General features: G+C 46.1%; 2 protein-coding genes and 1 non-coding gene across 3 annotated transcripts in view; 2 read left to right on the top strand and 1 right to left on the bottom strand.

Annotated features, from left to right (window-relative positions):
* Positions 1-9,911, top strand: part of Ubap2 (ubiquitin associated protein 2) — an 83,209-nt gene extending 73,298 nt beyond the window's left edge. Inside the window, exons 17-29 of the mRNA XM_028779087.1 lie at positions 844-883; positions 2,430-2,610; positions 3,350-3,419; positions 4,420-4,606; positions 4,736-4,827; positions 5,266-5,313; positions 7,418-7,496; positions 7,693-7,898; positions 8,204-8,303; positions 8,388-8,495; positions 8,569-8,633; positions 8,717-8,908; positions 8,996-9,911. Coding sequence (XP_028634920.1) covers positions 844-883; positions 2,430-2,610; positions 3,350-3,419; positions 4,420-4,606; positions 4,736-4,827; positions 5,266-5,313; positions 7,418-7,496; positions 7,693-7,898; positions 8,204-8,303; positions 8,388-8,495; positions 8,569-8,633; positions 8,717-8,908; positions 8,996-9,091 — 1,464 coding nt within the window. The 3' untranslated portion in view covers positions 9,092-9,911. The remainder of the gene's footprint in view (positions 1-843; positions 884-2,429; positions 2,611-3,349; positions 3,420-4,419; positions 4,607-4,735; positions 4,828-5,265; positions 5,314-7,417; positions 7,497-7,692; positions 7,899-8,203; positions 8,304-8,387; positions 8,496-8,568; positions 8,634-8,716; positions 8,909-8,995) is intronic.
* LOC114630816 lies at positions 1,752-1,828 on the top strand. The gene has a single exon (XR_003712862.1). It is a non-coding gene; the product is annotated as a small nucleolar RNA SNORD121A (small nucleolar RNA).
* A 2,735-nt stretch (positions 9,912-12,646) lies between the features above and the next one.
* The window catches only part of Ube2r2 (ubiquitin conjugating enzyme E2 R2), a 57,519-nt gene continuing 48,096 nt past the window's right edge, over positions 12,647-22,069 (bottom strand). The window contains exons 3-5 of the mRNA XM_028779125.1: positions 20,448-20,545; positions 15,010-15,144; positions 12,647-13,654 (exon numbers count right to left, since the gene is read on the bottom strand). Of these exons, the coding sequence (XP_028634958.1) occupies positions 13,435-13,654; positions 15,010-15,144; positions 20,448-20,545 (453 nt within the window). The 3' untranslated portion in view covers positions 12,647-13,434. The remainder of the gene's footprint in view (positions 13,655-15,009; positions 15,145-20,447; positions 20,546-22,069) is intronic.

Here is a 22,069-nt window from a genome sequence, read left to right as displayed (position 1 = left end):
TTTCTCAACATTTGATGGTTCCTGCTATGGAAGTTACTCTTTCTATAATATATATTTAGGTTATCTAGAATTTGCATATATATTTTAGAATTATATACTATTATTTGCATTACAGAATTTGCATGAAAAATAGAAAGGGTCATACACTTTCATTATATTGGGACTTCATCTACCTTATATGATTTAACAACTTGATAATTGGGCTGGAGAGATGGCTCAGTGGTTAAGAGCACTGACTGCTCTTCCAGAGGTCCTGAGTTCAAATCCCAGCAACCACATGATGGCTCACAACCATCTGTAATGAGATCTGATGCCCTCTTCTGGTGTGTCTGAAGACAGCTACAGTGTATTCATATATAAATAAATAAATAAATTAAAAAAAAAAAAACAACTTGATAATTGTTTTAGACATACTTTTAACCTCTTGTATTTTTCTTTCCTAAATTCTGATTCTGGTTTTCAAACTGCCTACTTCTTGTGATATATTAAAGCTAGTTGTATTGCCTCTCATTTTCATATTTTTTTATTTTAAAACAAAACAAAAGAATGAAAGAGATGCAGGCTGGAGGGATGGCTCTGTGTTTAGAGCCCCTTCTGTGCCCGCCTCAGGCAGCTCACAGCCACCTGTAACTCCGAGGCCGTTTTCCAACTTTAGCTGGTACCTGAGTGACATACATTCACATAGGTGTATACATAAGATAAAATAAAATCTTTGAAAAAGATGAGATGATTGCTTCTTTGTTAATCTGTTGTGCATATGGTTATTGCAGTCCCAATTGAGAGTGACCCTGGAGTCTGTCTGGGCATGTCTACATGTTAACTGTTTCCCTTTGTTCTTCGTAGAACGGACATGGTGGTGGTCGAAGTCAGCACACAGTAGACAGTAAGTGTCTATTCTCATCATGGCTGGTGGAGTCCAGACAAAAATGTGGCTAATGTAATACAGAAAGCCCAAGGATAAAATGGCTTCAGCCAAACCCAATTGCAAAAACATTATAGCCCATTCCTTCATTATCCACACTGGATTGAATCCTTGCTGTCCTTCCACACATCCCTAATCCTAGCGTCAGTGTCCACCCCGGTCCTTCTACTCATTTACATCGAAATCTTCCCTCTCACAAATATGCAGTAAAATGCCCATCATGCTGTTTATATCCTCTAAAATTTGTCACTTTGTGGTCTCTTCTCTAATTGAATTCCCATGCCACATTATAGCAGCTGTAATAGCCCTACTCAATTTATTTTACATACGCCTAATTTCTGCCACCACACTATCGTGCTGGCAACAAGCAGTATTAAGATATTTAATATTAGTTCAATCAGTAGAGTGCCTACCTAGCATACATACAACTCTGAGTTCTATCTCCAGGACTACAGATAGACTGGTGGACGCCTGTAATAGTAGCATTTGGAAGGCAGGAGAATTGGTAGTTCATGGTTCTTACTGACTACATAGTGAGTTGAGACCCTATGTCTAAAAGAAAAAAAAAAAAGACTAAACAACACCCTTCCTTCAAAAAGGGCAAAATGTCTGATGGGTATTATGGTGGTCCATAGTTCAATTCCAGTTTTCAGGAGTTCAAAGTCATCCTCCATTACTTAGAGAGTTCAAGGTTGGCCTGTGTTACATGAAGCTCTTGTCTCAGATAAAATGAGTTGACCAAGCTGCAGGCTGGACTCCTTGCCTGCTTTCAGCTCTGGACGCACAGGGATGTCTGTCTGCAGGAGAGAGGGCAAGATCCTCTCTCTGCCTGGAAAAGGCAATGATGTTTCCAAGCACATATCTGATTTGTATGTGTTGATGACAATGGTGCTGAGTCTTTTCCAAAGGTCAGTGATTGTGTGCACATCATCCCCCAAACACAAAAACCTTGTTATCGGGGCTCCGTGATTAGTCTTTTGAAACAAAAACCCAAGAAAGTTCCCACTGTGCATTTGCAAGTTCATGTTGGTGTGAATTCTTCCTTCAGAGTTGAGATGAACAGACCGTTCCACATTTGCCCTCAGATGGCTGTGTACCCTGCCTGGCACCTGTGCCTTCATAGGTGCCCAGTGGTTGGAAGTCCTCTGGGGAGGTCTTGCAAATCTGCCCTTCACTCCCTCATGCCATGCTTTTGAAAGGAAACTTATCTCACTATGTATACATCAGATTTTGCCCAGCTTTTCTGGGTGCTTATGTCAAACTTCTGGAAATAGGAGAAATATGTCTGCACCAAGACAATTTAAAGGTGTCATTTTCTGTTCTTTGTGCAGACCTATCACATCTGGTTCTGTAGTCCTATCTGCAAGAAATAGAGCTGTCTGATGACATGCTTGTACGCTGTTGTAGGAAACAACACTGTCCATCATGACTGCATGTGGCTAGGTACTGTGTGTGTCTCCATACTGTGGAATGCTTCTGGAGCTAAAGAGATACACATGTCTTGCAGCTACTTCATCCGCTCCAGCTCCAAAGAAGACAGACCCCTCTGCCCTCCCGTCTGTGAGCTCCCTACCCAGCCCCGCCTCCTGCACTGCACTTCTGCCCTCTTCGTCCCAGCACACTGCCACTTTGCCCTCCTTGACCCCGTCTGGTGACCTGTCCAGCAGCCCTCTTTCTCAGATCAACAGGTATGTGTGTCACAGTGAGAAAAGGAATGGATGCAGACTTGTGGATGTATCGTGTCGCCTGTGATGGGGTGGTCACATCCCAAAGTCACTAGGAATGGAGACCTTGACTACTTCTAATGTTTCTGCTGGCATAATCTCAGGTCTCCTGGGGATGCAGAGGTTCACAAACACATACTTAGTGCCTGACCTTTTCCCGTTTCTTAGCCCACCCACTCTAGTGTGGAGTCAGAAGGATTGATAAGTACCTGACTTGGGTTTGTCCTGATTCCAGAGAGATATTATTGGAATAGGGTACAAGAAAAGGAGTTAGCTAGTCACCCAGACCTTCTGGGTAGAGTTCTTGATCCATTTAGTTCAGAGCAGAAATGTTTGGTTAGAGCTCAGAATCTGATGGAATTCAAGCTCAACTCTTAGTTGCAGGTCATACATACATAGAACCTCTCTTGACTGGCAGTGCTCGGAGCTTTCCAGGTGCATTCCTGGTTTGACCATTTTGATAGCCCAAAAAGGTTGTAATTTATCGAAGCCAGGATGTATCGGGTATGTCATAGTGAATCACCCTGTAGGACATTTCTGACCGTCAGGACTTTGTCACAGGATTCTATGGGCATAAAGTCTGATGTCCAGGTATCTTCAGGGACAGGATTGATTTTGATTATAGCCTGTCAAACCAGGTAGGTATTGTTTCTATGGATAAACACACATGTTTGGACCTGTGGTCTTCTGTTTTATCCTGTAGCTCCCTTTCTGGCCACCAGAACAGCTTGTCCTCTGCACATACAACGCGTTCCACAAGTACGCCACATACTGTAAGTGCCCACCCCTTCTGCTCAGTATACCCAGACCTTCTGTCCCATGCTTACTGGGAAATTGATTGATCCAGAGTCTCCTGGTTGGCTGCCTTAGAACCCTGTGCTTGTCCTTGGGAGATGAGGCGCGTGTCTGATCTCAAGGACTTGAGAGTGCTCTTTTCATTATAGGACACATCTGATCAGCAGTGACAGTTTATTTCTTGGTCTTTTTTTTTTACTTGACATTTTGTTGCCAGTAGGTTGTTTCTAATTCCTATCTACAGTATCTTTAATTGTCGTGCCTCTGGTCTAAAGGATATAATTAAGTTGTATCCTGTTGTGTTGATGTCATGGGAGCTTTGCTAGTGGTAGTGACTAGACGTCCACTTTAATCAGCCTTCATAGTGTCTTCCCATGCTTAGAGATAGACAGTTTGAGGGAAGAGTTTTTACAAAGTCAGGAAGTCCAGGCCACGAGAGTTTCCAGGTGGAAGTATCAACTTGGGGACGCTCTTAATTTATTTCCTCCAAACATGTAAATGCATATGCATATTTTTTTTAATGTGAATGAGTGTTTGCCCACATTTGTATGTATACCATGTATGTGTCTGTTACCCACAGAAGTCAGGAAGAGTGTTTCAGATTCCCTGGATTTAAAGCTATAGAGAATTATGAAACACCAAGTATATGCTCGGGACCAAACCTAGGTCAGCAAGAGCAGCCTGTGGTTTTAATCACTGCACCATCACCACGGCACCCTTTTGATTTATACGTGTGCGTCCCTGTCAAGAAGAACAATAAGTACCCTTATAGATTGCTTGCTTGGTTGGACTGTCTGAGACAGTCTCACTGTCCTGATGGCTGGATCTGGCCTTTCCACTAAATACAGTGATTCCTAAGACAGAGAGGCTTCCTCAGCTTATTATAGTCACCAAGTACTGGCATTGAACACTGCCTGTCTGTTCAGCCATAGGACCAATTGCAGTCAAACCCACATGTCTTGGCTTTTGTTTTGCCAGCATGCCAGTGTGGAGAGCACCGTGTCCTCAGCTGCCTTCTCAACAGCAGCAACCTCTGCTCCAAGTGCCCCATCCTCAGGGGTTGTCCTGCCTGGGAGCATGAGCACTGTGAGCAGCCTATGCCTGAGTGGGACCACTGTGAGCGTACCTAGCAGCAGTACCAGGGCCACAGCCTTGGTGACCTCAGGTGTGTACCCCAAGCCTCTTACAACCCCCTCAATAGTGAACTTCCAGACCTGTACCTCCACCCTTAAGCAGCCAAGGAGCCTCCTTGAGAAATGAGTTATCCATTGTGTTTGTTTTTTTCTCTTTGTAGGCAAAGCACCCCCAAACCTGCCTCAAGGGGTGCCTCCCCTGCTACACAATCAGTACCTCGTGGGCCCTGGAGGGCTGCTTCCTGCTTATCCGGTGAGTAGGACTGACGCCTGGTTGGCTTAGGGGCTGGCACTGGGCAGGCCCACCTGGTGAGAGTGCTTGTGAGTTACACCAGGGCTGCTGTGTCTGTCTCATACCTGGTGGATCTTTCTCCTTCTAGAGTCTATCTACTTAGGTCGGATCTTTTCCTATAACATCTGACCCAAGTCCCAGTCTTTGTTTGTTTGTTTATTTGTTTGTTTGTTTGTTCGAGACAGGGTTTCTCTGTGTAAGCCTGGCTGTCCTGGAACTCACTCTGTAGACCAGGCTGGGCTCGAACTCAGAAATCTGCCTGCCTCTGCCTCCCAAGTGCTGGGATTAAAGGCGTGCGCCACCACCGCCCGGCCCAAGTCCCATTCTTGAGTGTGTCTGTTTTGGCTCCTTGTGTGTCTCTAGTGTATGGTCCTAATGTATCCGCTGACTCTCCTTCAGATCTACGGTTATGAGGAGCTCCAGATGCTGCAGTCACGGCTGCCAATGGTGAGTGACAGGTGACTTAGGACCTTGGCAGGAGAACTCACAGGCTCCTTGCTTGACAGCCACTGAGCTTGGACTTCAGACTCCTCAACTGTGGGTCTCCCCCATACCACTTTTGAGACGCTATGTCCAGTGGTGATATGCTTGGTTGACCATTGTCTTGGAAGATAAGGTTCATCCCTGGGGAATGAGGGACTCTGGGACCATGAGCACTCACTGTAAGACATGTCTCATGCCAAATGCATTGTCTTATTTCCTGCTCCATTAAAAAACAACAACAAACAAAAACTAAAAACAGCTGAACATAGAGGTAATCCCAGAACAGACCTGTCATACACTCCAAGACTTTCCAGTTGTGCCTGGAAATGTTACACTGCCTTCATCTGACTCTTGGGCGCATGTCTGCATTCATGAGGGCAGCATTGCTGCTCTGCCCTAGGAGGAGGAGTGGCACATGTTGGCTGTCTTTATAAAGTATCATCTGGGTCTAGCCTTCGCCTTTATTTACAAGAATGCTGGCCCTGGTGCTGCTATCTCACCTCAGCCAGGGCTGTCTATATTCTGAGCCTGGGTCTGGGGATAAAGTAATGAGTCTTGTGGGAAAGACCGCGTGAGCAGCAGGGAAGCAGGGGGCAGGCACGAGCAGCAGTGTCCTCTGGGTAGACAGTCTCAGCCTGATGCTTTCTAGGGACTCTGTCATTGACAGACACAGAATGTGCTCTTTCATGCTCTCAGAGGAAAGGACTGCCCAGGCACAGGCCTGCCTGTGCTTGCTACAGTGCTCACTCTTTCTCTACACCCCTCCTGTCGCTTTGTGGACTGCCGGACTGCCCATAGTGTACAGCTGCAGGTAGCACCTCCACTGCATCTACTGGAGTGGAGTCCTTTCAGAGGGAGAGCCTGGCTGAGGGCCTGCTGAGTCTAACAGGACATAGAAGAGCCCCTGGGTAGAATACAAGGAAGCCTGGAGTGACACACACAGCTGGATTCATCCTTGGGGGCTTTCTTGCCTCTCCACCCATACCCATGAGTCTCTGTTTCCTTGAATCTTCTGTGGGTACAAGTTTGGCTAGGATTTATGTAGATGCACCATGTGTGCCTGATGACCACAGGACAGAAGACATCATATCCCTGCAACTGAAGTTACAGAGTTATAAACCACCACATAGGTTACTGGAAGAACATCCAGTTTTCTTAACCACTGAGCCATCTCTCCAGCCCCTCCTTTTTCCGTTTTAAACATTATATCTTATGGGACATCTCCAGTGAGTCCACAGTGGAAACAAGCTTCACATTTTTTTCTTGGGTCATATTTAGCCTTCCTTTGGGGCTAAACTGCTGCCTTTGGATTTCCTCACCTGTGAAGGACCCCCTTCTGGGCCTCATTCCTACTAGTCTCCTTTGTCTCCAACTGTTCCTGAAAGCTCCTTGCCACTTGTGCCTCTTAGAATTCTGGCTGAGGATTACATGGTTTCCTGGAGTTTGCCCAGAGTTGCAGCCTAAGGGATAGGAATGCCATTTCCAGTTGATATGTTCTTGTCTCGTTTGACTCAGACTTGGGCAGCCCAGGGCCCTGGGTGGTGAGGGCCAGGGCAGGGCTTCTTCATCAGAGTGCAGCTTCTGTGGCCTGTGTTTGCACTCTTGCACCTGCCATTTGGCTCTATTGCTGGAGCTAAATGAGTTGGCAGAGGCTAGACTACTTAGGGCCTAGACTCGTGGTCTTATGCGTGCCTGGCACTGCTCTCTGCGCCTCTAAGTCCCCTAGGCTTAATCTCTTTTTACCTTTCCTATGGCTGTCCGTTTAGTCTCTCACACAGTAAGGACCAGTAAGGTTGGTTTGGCCTATAGCATTTACCAAGTCTCTGTATGTGCTGTGAAGAGTCTGGTTCAGGCATTGAGGTTTGGCACTCTGCCCATGTTGTCTGCTAAAGCAGAGGTTCTGAGCTGCACACACCCAAGGTACTGTCATCTGTGCAGCTCTCTGGATGGCTGCCTGTTCTGGGAGTGTGCCATCGCTCAGAGTGTGTGTACGTGTTCTGTCAGCTGGATCTGCTCTCTGTGAGGTGGGTGAGACCATTGCTCAGTGCGTCTCCCTGGTCTTTCCTAGGATTACTATGGAATCCCCTTTGCAGCACCCACAGCCCTTGCCAGCCGAGATGGGAATCTAGCTAATAATCCATATTCAGGTTAGTTGGCTCAGCGGGCAAGAGTTGGGGAGGTGATGGGTTGACCTGTCTAGCCATAGGAGGCCAGAAGGTGGATGAGGAGGGCTGAGGCAGTCTTTGAAGGTGTGAGTACTTGAGCTGGCAGTTTGATCTATTCCTGTTTATAACAGCTAGCCTGGCCTTTCCCCTGATAATACAAGGGTCAGTGTTCTTTTAGGTGACGTCACCAAGTTTGGCCGAGGAGACTCTGCATCCCCTGCACCTCCCGCAGCACCAGCTCAGGCACAGCAGAGCCAGTCTCAGACCCACCACACGGCCCAGCAGCCCTTTTTGAATCCTGCTCTGCCACCTGGCTACAGCTATACTGGCCTCTCCTACTACACAGGCGTGCCCAGTGCCTTCCAGTATGGGCCCACTATGTTTGTGAGTATTTCTGCAGATTGTTTCCTGGGCTAAGGTTTCCTCAAAGCTTGAAACTTTGGGCATGTTTTCCAGCATCTGTCAGCAACAGATGAGTGTGGGCACAGGCCTGTTTAGTTACATGTAGCCTGTGAAGATGGTTCAGGCTCAGAGTCCATTCCCCAGCTCCTTTATACTCGCCATGGAGTGACTGCACTCAGGAATCTACTGGTTCTCTTGGTTCTGACTTAGTTTTGCCCAATGCTTAAGCCAAGGCTGATATCCTCTTTGCCTTTTCTTACACTCAAACCTCCCGTTTGTCCAACCAGGTCCCTCCAACCTCAGCTAAGCAGCACGGTGTGACCCTTAGCACTCCCCCGGCCCCCTTCCAGCAGGCCAGTGGCTATGGGCAGCACACTTACAGCACAGGTAAGGACCACACCCAGTACTGGGGGCACATGCTCGGACAGACCTGCTTAGCCCACACATGCCTCTTGTGCCCTGCCTTGCTAGGTTATGATGATTTGACCCAGGGGACAGCGGCAGGAGACTACACCAAGGGTGGCTATGGTGGATCATCTCAGGCACCAAACAAGTCGACTGGTTCTGGGCCTGGCAAAGGTAGTGTCAATTCCTCTCCAGGACTGTAACCTGGAGTACTTGTCTCCTATCTGACAGTTGTTTTTCTTCCTAGGAGTGTCAGTATCTTCAGGCACTGGTTTACCTGATATGACTGGGTCTGTCTACAACAAGACACAGGTGAGGCTGCACGGAGCTGGGCACAGGGAGAGTGGAGAAGAGTGCAGTTCAACCTGACCTTTGTTGTCATCTTTATCCTACAGACTTTTGACAAGCAGGGATTTCATGCAGGGACTCCTCCACCTTTCAGCCTGCCTTCGGCCTTGGGCTCCACTGGGCCCCTGGCCCCTGGAGCGGCCCCTGGCTACGCACCTGCCCCATTCCTGCACATCATGCCGGCCCACCAGCAGCCCCACTCCCAGCTGCTGCACCACCACCTACCGCAGGATGCCCCGGTGAGCGCAGTAATGGAGGCAGCCTCCCCACTTTGGGCCTGGGGTTCTGTTCCAACCTTTATAGCCTTTTCTCCTCTTCCTCCTCAGAGTGGCTCTGGTCAGCGCAGCCAGCCCAGCTCCCTGCAGCCCAAGTCTCAAGCCTCCAAACCCACCTACGGCAACTCTCCATACTGGACAAACTAGACCCTGAAAAGGAGAGGGTGGGCTCCTTGGGCAGGGTGTACTCTGGGCAGGAGAGAACACATGGAGCGCATTTCTGGGAGCCCGGTGCCCTTCCTAGGATTCTGAGACATAACTGTCAGCCTCTGTGGGAAGCCTGCCTCCCAGCCCCACTGTTGTATGTAATGTATTTATGTATGTATTTGTAAATGTGTAGAAGCCTGGAGGAGCTGTGGCTACGGGTAGCATACAGGTGTGCTCTCCCGTCTGGACACCTTTACTATAGCCAAGCAGGCCCCACCCCAACCCTCTGCCTTCAGACCTTCCATGTGGCCCCAGCTCAGTGGGCTGCTGGGTGTGTCACTGAAGGACTGGTGGTTTGGGGCTGGGTCAGTACCAATGAAGAATCACGACTTATCTCATTCCCTGTGAACCATTATGTTTTTCCCTCTGTAATTACTTCATACTTGTTTTTGAAAAACTAATCCTTTTGTCATTTGTCATGGTGCCCCTTCCAACAAATCTTAATCTGGAAATAAAAGAAATGACCCCTGTCCAGCATAAGCCTGGTGCCCAAAGCACAGCAGGGGCTTCTGCTTTGGGTCTGGTCCTGCTGTAGGGACTTGTCTTTTCTGACCAACCATTTTAAAAAAACATCTGAACTAGGTCTCAGAGATGTTCAGCCAGTGAGCTCCCTTATAAAGAAATCAAAGATCTGCTTCCATCTCAGTGAAAGCCTGTCTCCACACAAAGGCTCCTCTACACCAGTTGTCCTGAACCAGGTGGACAACTGATTCAGGGTTTTCTCTTGCCCAAACTCCACCTAATAAAGTTCTGAAAGTAAGCTGGTCTGTGTGTGTTGTGGCTAGGGGGAGGCACTATCACAGGGATGGTTGCTTAAATGCTGTCTCCTTCAGGGCCTAAGCTGTGCCTAAGTCAAGTTCATGTGCCTTTTCTGGCCACCTTGTAAGACTCAGGACCAGGGGCCACCTTTATATGGCCAGAGAACGGAAGTGCCAGGATAGTGCTGTCCAAACCCCAACTAACTGGTCTGGAAAGAAGCCAAGTGCCTGGACTCAAAGCTGGAGAGCTGCCATGGACAGTCACCTATCCTACACTGTCTGTGACTGTTGGTTAAGTCAGAGGCTGGGGACAGGCAAGATTCAGTACCCTGAAGTTGTTGGGGCTCTCAACACCATTGTTTCAGACCAGGCTAATGAGAAAAAGGGGGTGCTTATTCAGAATGCTTTAGGTGGACTCCTTAGGTAGGCAGGGGGATTAGTTTGAGACTGGCCATGTCTACATGTGGGACCCTGTTTTTAAAGCAATTTTTTGATTAATGACCTCAAGTTTGGGGGAACTTTGGGGATCACAACATGGAACGCTGATACATAGTTAGTGGTCAAGCCATCAGACACTTAAGCTTTTGACCCATAGCTTAGGACCCTAGCCAGAAGAAAAGGCAAGCATCTGAGAGACAGGGCCTCCTTGTTGTGTCCTTTCTCCTTCCTCTGCTGCCTGAGTGTGCTGCCTGCTGTGCTCTTGCTTGAACACAACTATGTTGGCCCCATGGCAACACCCTTCAGGCAAGTTAAACAAATGTCCTTGCCTTAACAGTCTGCTTGAGGGTAGGTAGTTTATAAGAAAGGGTTGGTGGAGCCCAAAGAGTGGCTTTAACTTTTTTAGCAGAGACCTGGCAATTACCTAGGTGACATTTTTTTTTAAAAAAAAAACAAGGGGATGGGAGGTCAACCCATGGGGAAGTAGCAATACAGGTATTTTTTATTTCACATTTTTATTAGACAGATGGGCAGAAAGACAGATCACTAAAGGGGAAGCCAACAAAACGCATCAGATAAACGTCTCATAAGTTAAACTGAAAAACCATCTACAATTTTAGCTAAGAGAACTATTAAAGTCAGGATGTCCGCTGGTTTCAGTTGAAATTGCATCTGAATCTTTTCAGTTGTAAATGTAAACCTCGTTGATCAGGGTTGGGGAGAGGGCAGTTCCCCTCCCAGTGGACAGGATCAAACATTAGGGAACCCACAAACAGTGGCCAGGAGAGGAGGGGTAAGAAGTGATTACAAAAGTAGTGTGGCTAAATAGAATTCTGGAATGGTAAGAGAAAGTAGGGAGAGCAAGAGAAGCAGTAACGAAATCATGACAGTAAAGAGCACTCATCCAGTGAGGCCTTGATCAGACCCAAGAGGAAACCTCTGCTTCTCAGACCGAGTCAACAGCACAACTGCTCAAAATGGCTGCTCACACCAAAAAGCTATCTTTCCCAAAAGGAAAAATTAGCACACTTAAGACGTTAGCCACAGGACAGGTTTTCAGTGTAGACTATAGCCTCTGGCTGCCAGTAAGTCCACATTGCCTTGGAACTGGCCACACCCACAAAGGCTGAGAGGTCCACTTCTACTTGCTTCTCTGGCTGGCTTCCTGAGTCAGCACGCACCACAGGCCAGCAGGACACTCCCACAGACCCAAGGTGCCTGGCATGCCCTGGACTTTAGTACCAAAAGGCTTAGTTTTAGGGTACCAAGAGAGTAAGACCAAACAACTGGCTACAAACTTTCAGGAGTGAGCGCTGGGTAAAGGCAGGATCAGAAAGGATTTGGCTGTAGGTCTGCAGGCTATCTGGGAGCAACAAACTGGAAGTGTCTCTTTACTGTGTTCCTGAATCAGGAGACTCAGGTACAGCCCTGACCCTGTGGAGATAAATTTCACTAAATTTCAGTGTTCACTAATATTCAACACTAAATATTCTCATTTAATAACAGACCAAACTTTTGAAGCCAGGGAGCTGCTGAGAAATAGTATTCATTCAGAAGTGTGAAGAGAGAATGAAAACCCTGAGATCAGAAAGGAAAGGGAACCATGGAAGGAGGAAGCATGGTCTACTTAACAGAGGAGGATCAATCCTTCCCAGTTCCCATCTGCCCTTTGGTTCTTTCTGAGCTGTGATCTGAGGATAAGGAACGACCCTGGCACACAAGAATCTTAACCTCCTATCCTTGAAGTCTGGTTTTACTTAGTTTGCTAAACAAAACCCTCTTTGAGATCTGGGGTGCAGCGGCTGCAGCTCAGTTGTGCAGGGAGCCACATGTGACTGACACATGGGAAAAGACACTGCCTGTGGTTGGCAGGGGCCCTGCCAAAGTGAGACAAGCCCAGGGGAAGCGCCACACGCCATTTCTGCTTGCACTCCTTGGCCGAAGTACATTGAAAGGAGAAAAAAGTGCAGATCATATCCAATGAGGAAAACAACCAGTCCCAAGTTGCACACATCACAACTATCACTATCAAGATAAGCAGTTCAATGAAAACCAAAACCTTAACACATGCACCTAGGATTAATACTGAGTAATTAAAGGTGGCTACTTAAATAAAAACCTCTTATGAGTACCTGGGATGCATCCTCTCCCAACAGCAGCCACCAGCAGTCCTCACTATTCCCTCAGGGGCATCAGTCAACACTGGGATAGTTCTTTACTTTAACCTCCCTCACCCTCCCCACCCCACTTTCTGGTGGAAAGAGTTACCCTACCTTTAAAATAAATAGCAACCAAGTGCTCAGTTCTATGTAAAGTATGAATATTTATTTCAGGCTTTAGATCCCAATCAATTTCAAAAAACAAAATCTGATATCTCCTCAGAGTAGCTGCAGCCTCCATATTGGGATGGTCTTACAGAGGCAGCACATTTCATCAGACTTCGCAAGAGTAAGTCCCTGATGCCCACCGCAGCCCAGCCTTAGGAAGGGAAAGAAACAAGACTCACCACCACGGGGCTGAACAGATGCACACGCACTGATGGAAAGGAGCAGCTAAACCTTGGCAAATTGGCTTTTTTTTTTTTAAGTTTGTTTTGTGGGCTTTTTTTGTATTTTTTATTTTTTTAGGTTTTGTTTTTTTTTTTTTCTTTTTTTTTCCCATTTTCTTTTGCTACCCAATATATGCAGCACTTGTGGACTCCCAGTGGGCTCCCAGCTTTAAACACAATGTCTTGAACAGACTAATTCTTCTCAAGAATCTAAAAACAGACAAAGGTGTTTTGCTGTGAACATTCTGCAGAGATGAGGTGAGGTGGGAGTTTGAGGGGTGGTGGCTGTTTTTAAAAAAGAATCAATACAGTGATGGAAGGGAAAGAATGCAAGACTTCAGACATTCTGTGGAGGGAGCTTCCTCTCCAGTAAAGGTCCATAAGAAGGAGCAAACTGAGATCCGCAAGGGGAGTCAGCAGGGCTGTTTGCTCCCCCACCCCATGAGTAAGTTCCTGCTGAGCGGCCACTGTAGACCCCCACTTGCTCCCCTCCCTTTGGCCTGAGACGTCAGGGCGGTACAGGGCACTGAAGGAACATGTCACGACTCCTCATTTCCAGAGTCATCATCATCATAACAGTCGGCATCTTCTTCCTCCTCATCTTCATCATCAATGTCGTCATCATACAAGTCGTCATAAAGCAAATCTGAGCTGTTGTCATTGGAAGGCACTTTAGTTTTGATGCAGTATTCTGCCAGGGTTGTGGGGACCTTCACTCCATCCTTCTCTGCTTCAGCTTTAGTGGCTGAGACCTGTTTCCTGGACAGAGGGTAACACAGGAACGGTTTGAGAGGGTCTCATGCCAACCCACAGGGCTTCAGCTCTATAGCCCTCTAGCCCTTCGTTTCCTTAGTTACGGTATTATTATAGATTGTTAGGCAAAGACATCACACTTGGATTAAGTGCCTGTTTTGAAGGCAGTCTTATACCTGAGCATAATCAGACTGCCTGTCACTCACGTCTCACACTCACATACAGCAGATATGCTGTATCACAGCAAGGCTCTTAGCCGTCGGAAACCTTCGTGTCACAGAGGGCCTTTGCCCTAACACTTAGCCTTGTTTGAGGTTTTCTTCTTTGCTTCTTCACAGATCAGGGTAGCTAGCCCCAGAATATCTGAAAGTTCCATCTTTTGCCTCCCATCTCCTGTAAGGGTCGGGAGAGTACAGATGCGTATATACTACTGGCTGTATATATGGGTTCTCAATGTTTTTTAAATGTGGGTTCAGGTTTGCAAGGGTGCTGGGAAGCAAGCACTGTACAACTGAGCTACACGCCCAGCATATTTCTACTGCCTCAAATAGATGAAGCTGATTACTGTCAGATTTTCTCTCTCATCTGCTAGATCCCCCAGGTCACCAAATCTCATTGTTTTGGGGTGGTAGGGGTGGAATGCTAGACAGGAGCTTCCAGCAGAGCCACACCCCCTGCCCACAATCCTCCTTAGACCTACTGCCTGGCTCCCATCACAATGTGCCCTGTCGTCCTCAGTCTTTTCCACTGTGCTGTGACAGATTGGCAGGTAACAGCTCTGCAACAAAATGCTGCCTATGTAAGTATAAAACGGTTTCTTGCCAAAAGTACAAAAACCAAAGCCATTATGACTGGGGAAGCGTGGCTACTGAAGAAACTGAAAACATAAGAACACCACTCTCCTGAAGCTTCAGTCTGATGCCAGGCCTTGCCCACTGATATTCTTGTAGGTTCTCTAGGTCTTTACAGTTTACACTAACTATACGTTCACTTTTTTATCTGAATCATTCACCTAGGTGGCTGACCACTAAAACCAAGCAGGGCATAGGGATGTCCACTGTAATCCCAGTACCTAGGAGGCAGAGGCTGGATCTCTGTGTTAAGGCTAGCCTGGCTTAAACTGCACCCACACACATACACATATGCACACACAAGACAACCAACCAAAACAAACCCAGAAGTCTGTACTCCTGTCCAGTGAGTTCTCTTTGTTTATTGTGTTTTGTTTCTGTTTTGGGTTCTCTTTCAATAGCTAAATTCATTAGGTTACTACTCCATAAATATAATTGAGAAATTACTTTAAAGCTTGTTGAAGTTTGCATTGAGTCCCTTAGTTCCAGAATACGCATGGTTTGCCGTACCTAATGATCTCAGCGTACTCCTTGTCTTTTCCTTTGCTGTCCCTCCATTTCCTGAACATGACTGAAGCATCCACATTGGCTGGAGAAAAGGTGTTGGGCTCATTAAGCAGTGAGATTACACTTAACAGGATAGTCCTGAAAAGAAGAGAAGAATCCACTGTGAAAATTCACATCCAGAATGTCCAAAAGTACAGGTTTTAAGAAATTACAGTCAGTTTTTAAGTTTTTCTTCCTTAAAATACTTCTTTTTTTGTTTTATTTTGTTTCTCGAGACAGGGTTTCTCTGTGTAGCCCTGGCTGTCCTGGAACTCATTCTGTAGACCAGGCTGGCCTCGAACTCAGAAATCCACCTGCCTCTGCCTCCCAAGTGCTGGGATTAAAGGCGTGCGCCACCACTGCCCGGCTCTATGTCATTTCATTTTAACATTTATTTATTTTATGTATGTGAGCACACTGTCTCTGTCTTCAGACACACCAGAAGAAGGCATCAGACCCCATTACACATGGTTGTGAGCCATGTGATTGCTGGGAGTTGAACTCAGGACATCTGGAAGAGCAGTCAGTGCTCTTAACTGAGCCATCTCTCCAGCCCCGTAAATGTCATTTTTTTACCAAAAAAAAAAGGACCAGAAGCCACTTCAGCTGCCAGAACTCCAGGTAGGCCATCCAAACATGACTACTCTGTGTCACCACACTGACACTCTCCCAATCCCTCTCCTCCATTCCTTTTCACTATGTCTTAGGTCAACTCAGGCAGAGCCTCCTTGCTGGATCAGAAGCTGGAGAACTCCAGCCCAAACTCTGGTGGAGACCCCCACCCCCAACCACAGGCCATGAATAACAGAAACCACTAAACAAAATACCCATCCAACAAAGACAAACTCAGAAATCAAATGGTGCTGCTCTAACTGGATATCTCCATGTAGAAGAATGCAAACAGATCCGTATCTATCACGCTGTACAAAACTCAAGTCAAAGTGGATCAAAGGCCTCAACATAAAGCCAGATATAATGAACCTGACAGAAGAAAAGTGGGAATAGCCTTGAACACATTGGCACAGGAGACAACTTCCTGAAGAGAACATCAATAGTGCAGGCACTGAGATCAACAATTAATAAATGGGACCATGACACTGAAAAGCTTCTATTAAGGACAAAACGGCAGCCTACAATAGAAAAGATTTTCACTAACTCCACATCCAACAGAGGGCCAATATCCAAAATATATAAAGAACTCAAGAAACTAGATATCAACAAACCATATAATCCAATTATGGAATACAGATGTAAACAGAATTCTCAATAGAAGAATTCCAAATGGCTAAGAAGCACTTAAAGAAATGTCCAACATCCTTAGTCATCAGGGAAATGCAAATCCAAATGACTCCGAGATTCCACTTACACCCATCAGAATGGCTAAGATCAAAACCTCAGGTGACAGCACATGTGAGCAAGGATGTGGAGCAGGGGGGACACTCCTCCATCGCTGGTGGGACTGCAAACTGGAACAACCACTCTGGAAATCCATATGGCAGTTCCTCAGAACAGATCTACCTCACGACCCAGCTACACCACTCCTGGGGCTCCATCCTACCACAAGGACACTCACTCAACTCTGTTCACAGTAGCTTTATCCTAAGAGCCAGAGACTGAGGACAACCGAGACGCCCATGAACTGAGGAATACAGAACACGTGACGGACGCGTCTGCACTACGGAGTACTACTCAGCTGTTAAGACAATGACATCATGAAAGCTGCAGACAAATAGATGGTTGCTGACAAATCCCGACTGAGGTAACCCAGACCCAGAAAGACAAGCATGGAATGTACTCATCTCTAAGTGAGCTGCAGAGCAACAGGCAAATATGCTAAAATGCACAGATCCAGAGAGGCTAGCTAAGTAGCAAGTTGGGCTCTATAGGGAATGAATGGATCTACCTGGAAGGGAAAAACAGAATATATTTTGCGGGTGAGGAGGAAAATAGAGAGATCAGGGGCGGGGGGAAGAGTACAAGGAGAGGTTGCTGGACATGGAGAGCATTGGGGATGGTGTGGAAACTCCCTGGAATCTACAAGCGGGGCTGTGGACAACTCCTAGTAATGGAGGACACGGAGCCTGAACCGGCCACCTTCTGTAAACAAGACTTCCAGTGGTGGGCCTGGGACACGAACCCAGCCACAGAACCTTCAACCTACAATCTGTTCTTCCTACAGATGTGCTGGGATAAAGGTGGCACAGGATGTGTGGGAGTGGCCAACCATTGTCTGGTCTTCTTTGAGGTTCACCCCATGAGAGGGAACCCATGCCTGACACTGCCTGGACAGCCCTGAGACCTATGATAGGAAAACAAAACAAAAATTAAACGATTCCTAATGACGTCCTTGTATACTCAGAGATCAGTGCCTCTCCTAATTGTCATCAAAAAGGCTCCTTGGCAGCTGATGGGAGCCATGCAGAGACTCACAGTCAAATAGTAAGTGGAGAGAGAGTGGAAGTAAGGAAGAAGGAACTATGGGACCAGAGGAGTCGTGGACACCAGCAGGGCGTGGCCCATAGAATCACCTAAGCAGGGCTCCTAGAGCTCAGAGTCTGAGGTGACAATCACAGAGCCTGTGTGGGTGTGCCCTAGGTTTTCCGTATATGTAATGGCTGTGGGACTCCTGACAGTGGGAGTGGGGTAGCTCTGACTCTCTTGCCTGCTCTGGGACCACACTCCTCCTACTGGTCTGCTATGAGAGTCTGTGTCTAGTCTTGTTAGAGCTTGTTATCCATGTGTAGCCGATGTCCTTGGGAGGCCTGCTCTTTTCTGAGAAGAGACAAGAGAGGTGTGTGTGTCTGTGTGTGTGTGTGTGTGTGTGTGTGTGTGTGTGTGAAAGAGAGAGAGAGAGAGAGAGAGAGAGAGAGAGAGAGAGAGAGAGAGAATGAATATTTTGGGGACAGAGAGATGACTCAGTGGTAAGAGCATGCACTGTTCTTCTGGAGGACCCGGAGAATGTGTTCTGTAGCCCCCACCACCCACACCCCACATCAGGCTCCTCACAATGGCCACTCAATAGCAGCTCCTCAGTTCCTCTGGCCTCCTGGGTCACATGCACACACCCACAGACAGATACACAAATGAATGCATAATTAAAAATCAAATAATTTAAAAAAAAAAAAAACTTTTTCAGCAATCAGCTGGCTAAGCCACAAAAGAGGCAAGGAGGGTGGCACAGGTGTATAAAAAAACCTCAGCACACCTGAGGTACCTGAGCTAGGATTGAGAGCCTGTCTCACAGAGAACAAGGGAGGAACAAAGGAGAGAAGCAAGGAATGAGATGTTTGATTTGAGGCCAGTCTGGTCTACATAGCAAGTTCCAAGTCAGCCAAGGCCACACAGTAAGACCTTGTTTCTAAAAATATATATATATATAAAAATGAACACGTGAATTAAATAAATAGAAAGCAGCCAGGCCTGTTTTGTTTCTCACTCAGACTACATATACCCACCCCAAGGAGCATTTGGAAAGCAAAGAGCTCATTCTTAACACCTGAGCTGACCACAGGACCTCGGAAACGGTATTTGTAGGTTTAGAACAACCTAGTTCCTTTGCCAGCGCAGAGCTGCTCTCACTGACATTAGCTTTATATTCTACTACCCTGACTCTGCTAATTAGAAGGGATTCTTTGAAAAGTCAGACAGTAATACCAAAAGATAACCCAGTTAAAACTGTCCTCATTATATATTTCAACATGAAAAAGATATTTAAAGAGGACACCAGGGAAAGAATCCAGTTGCCCTGGGAGAACAGGGCAACACATGGCAAATATAGTAATTTAAATAGTTGACAGATTACAGTTTCTCTTTATGCTGCTAAAGCAACTGTGATATTGTAACAGTTCCTGGTGAACAGTACAAAAACAAGGATTCTCTGGTTAAATGAACAAAAGTACAAAGTTTAAAAAAAACTAAGACTAAAGGGCCAGCCTGGTCTACACAGTAAGTTCTAGGATAGCCAGGGTTATGTAGAAAGACTCTGGTCTTACTGTGTAGCGCTGACTACACATGTATTATGTAGACCAAGATGGCCTCAAATTCACTGAGATCCAGCTGCCTCTGTCTTCAGAGTGCTGAGGTTAAAGGTGTGCACCACCACACTGTCCAGAAAGTACATTTCTTACTTCATCAAAACCATAACTAGTCAGGTATGCCTAAACTCCTCAAAATCACCCAGGTAGGGTGGACAAGTTTGGTGAGCAAAAAAGGAACTTGTTACTTGATGAACAAAATTGGGTTCTTGTAATCCACATGATGGAAAGAGAGAACTGACTCCAGAGTTCTGACCTCTGATCTCAACACCTGAGGGATGGGACACATGCCAACCCCACATCTATCTATAGATTATATAAAATAAAAATTAAGGGCGGGTGGTGGCGCACGCCTTTAATCCCAGCACTTGAGAGGCAGTGGCAGGCGGATCTCTGAGTTCGAGAGTTCGAGGCTAGCCTGGTCTACAGAGTGAGTTCCAGGACAGCCAGGGCTACACTGTCTCGAAAAAAAAAAAACCAAACAAAAAAAAAAAAAAAAAAAAAAAAACCAAAAAACAAAAAACAAAAAAAAAAAAAAATTAAACAATTTAAACACAAAAGTTAAGGGATCCAATGAGGAGTAAATTTTAATGTAAGAGGAAGAAGCAGATGAGGGAAATCAGAGTCCCAGCCACCAGTGCTCAGGGAGCCAGCACTTCACAATGATGCAGATGCATGTGTCAGTTAACCAAGAACCGCCCACATTCTAAATCAGGTCCAATGCCATGTGTCCACTGTCAGCACTGCTGTATATTCTCCCTATGTCCATGCCCTCACACCCTCCTATAAACCAGAGCCATCATGGCCTGTTCTCTCTCTTATCCCCACTCAGAGGCCATCTTTTACATCCCCCAACCCTCCAATAAATCTGGTGTGTGAGGTCCGTTGCGTAGTGTGAATTCTGTGGCATTCCTTAGCCTGCTGATCACCAGGATGCACTTTCACCTCAAAATTCTTCCAATACACCCCTCATGCTCTAGCCAGAGAGAAAGCTATCAAACACAGGAAAGACTGTTCACAGGCTCAAATAGAATGAGACACACCACACATACACCCAAAAGAAGATTCAAGGAGCAGGTGACTGTACTCCCTGTGCAGTTGAGGTAAGAGGATTACTTGAGCCCAGGAATTTGAGGCTATTCTCAAAAAATAGCCAGGTTAGTGGTGGCACATACTTTTAATCCCAGCACAGAGAAGGAAGAGGCAGGTGGGATTTCTGTGAGTTCGAGGCCAGCCTGGTCTACAAAGCAAGTTCCAGGACAGCCACAGGGCTACACAGAGACACCCTGTCTCAAAAAATGAGCCAACCAACTAACCAAAAAGTAAATGAAAGCAAAACACATTGTCATTTCATTTATAACACCTTACCTCACATTCTGAGTAGGATTCCACCTTTCAGAGGGCAGTTCTCCACTCTGTGGGTCATCTACGGGCGGATGAAGAATTGAAATGCATACATCTCCATTCTACAAGACAGTAATACGATATTCAGTAAATATAGAAGAAACTGATACAAGCAAGGTGTGACCCCACACATCTGCAACCCCAATACTCAGGCTAAGGCAAAAGCATCTCAAGTATGAGCCCAGCTGGGCTACATAGTCACACCGGATCTCAAAACAAATGTAAGTATACACGCATGTGCACACACGTGCACAGACACACACACCACATACACATACACAAAAGCCAGGAATGATGAGCCATGCCTTTAGCCCCAGCACTTGGTAGATATATATATGAGTTTGAGGCCAGCCTGGGCTATACAGCAAACCAGCTAGGGCTACATAGTAAGAACTTGACTTTAATAAAACAGAAACAAAAACCAAAAATGTGATAAAATTAGGCATATTGTTTTTTGTTAAAATTTTTTTGAACAATTTTTAACAATAAATTTTTTATCAAAGATTCTCCATGTTTAAATTCTAAGTTGAAGAATTAAATATTATAAACATTTATTTGGACTGGGTATAGTAGCACATGTCAGCACTCAAGGAGACAAGAGGCAGGACAGTCACTCTGAGTCTGAGACAGCTTGAGACACAATGAGTTCCAGGCCACCTGGGCTATTCATCAAACAAAACAAGATATGTGTGCTAGCCATCTCTGTATGTCCTGTCTGTAGCACCATCTTTCTGAAACAGAAAAAAAAACAAACAAACAAGCATGATAACTCCTAAATACATGGTTACAAACTAACTGCTGTGGTCATTATAGTTTGCATAGTACATAAACATTCTAAGATCTAATCTAACAAGCACATTCAATTACCTCATACACACAGGCCACAGGGAGGTATACAGATATACATATATGCAATAGAAAATAATAGGTTAAGTAAAATAGAGTTATTTCTTTTCTCCCCCTACCTTCCTTTTTGCTTTTTGTTCAAAATAGGTTTCTCTGTGTAGCCCAGGCTGTCCTGGAACTCTGTAGACTAGGCTCAGCTCAAGCTCACAGAGATCCTCCTGCCTCTGCCTCCCGAGTGCTGTGATTACAGGTGTGCCCCACCACTGCCCAGTAAGTTATTTGTTTTTTAAATATCAAGGATGGTAAATTAAGAGTTAAAATTGTTTGAACTGATATATATAATGTGAAGTATAAAATTATTATATATAACTCCAATTTAAATCATATACAGGAGGCCAGGTGGTGGCAGCATAAGCTTTTTATCCTAGCAATTGGGAAGCAGTGGCAGGTGGTATCTCTAAGTCTGAGGCCAGCCTGGTCTACACAGAGAAACCTTGTCTCAAAAAATTAAACAAAACACTTGTTTGTATGCATGTGCAAATGTATGAGTGAGCCTGCGTAGGGAGGCGGTGGTCACCAGCGTGCCATGTCCTCAACTGCTCTCTACCGCATCCTCTGAGCACTGAGATAGTCAATACACTGCTTAGCTGGAATCAGCAGGGATCCTTGCCTCTGCCTACATCACACTAGAGTTACAGATGTGCACGGCACTGGAGCTACAGATGTGCACGGCACTGGAG

The sequence above is a fragment of the Grammomys surdaster genome, unplaced genomic scaffold, assembly GCF_004785775.1.
Source record: "Grammomys surdaster isolate TR1022 unplaced genomic scaffold, NIH_TR_1.0 344, whole genome shotgun sequence".
Taxonomy (NCBI): domain Eukaryota; kingdom Metazoa; phylum Chordata; class Mammalia; order Rodentia; family Muridae; genus Grammomys; species Grammomys surdaster.
Note: the sequence above shows the minus strand (reverse complement) of the source record. Positions and strands in the feature narration are given on the sequence as shown.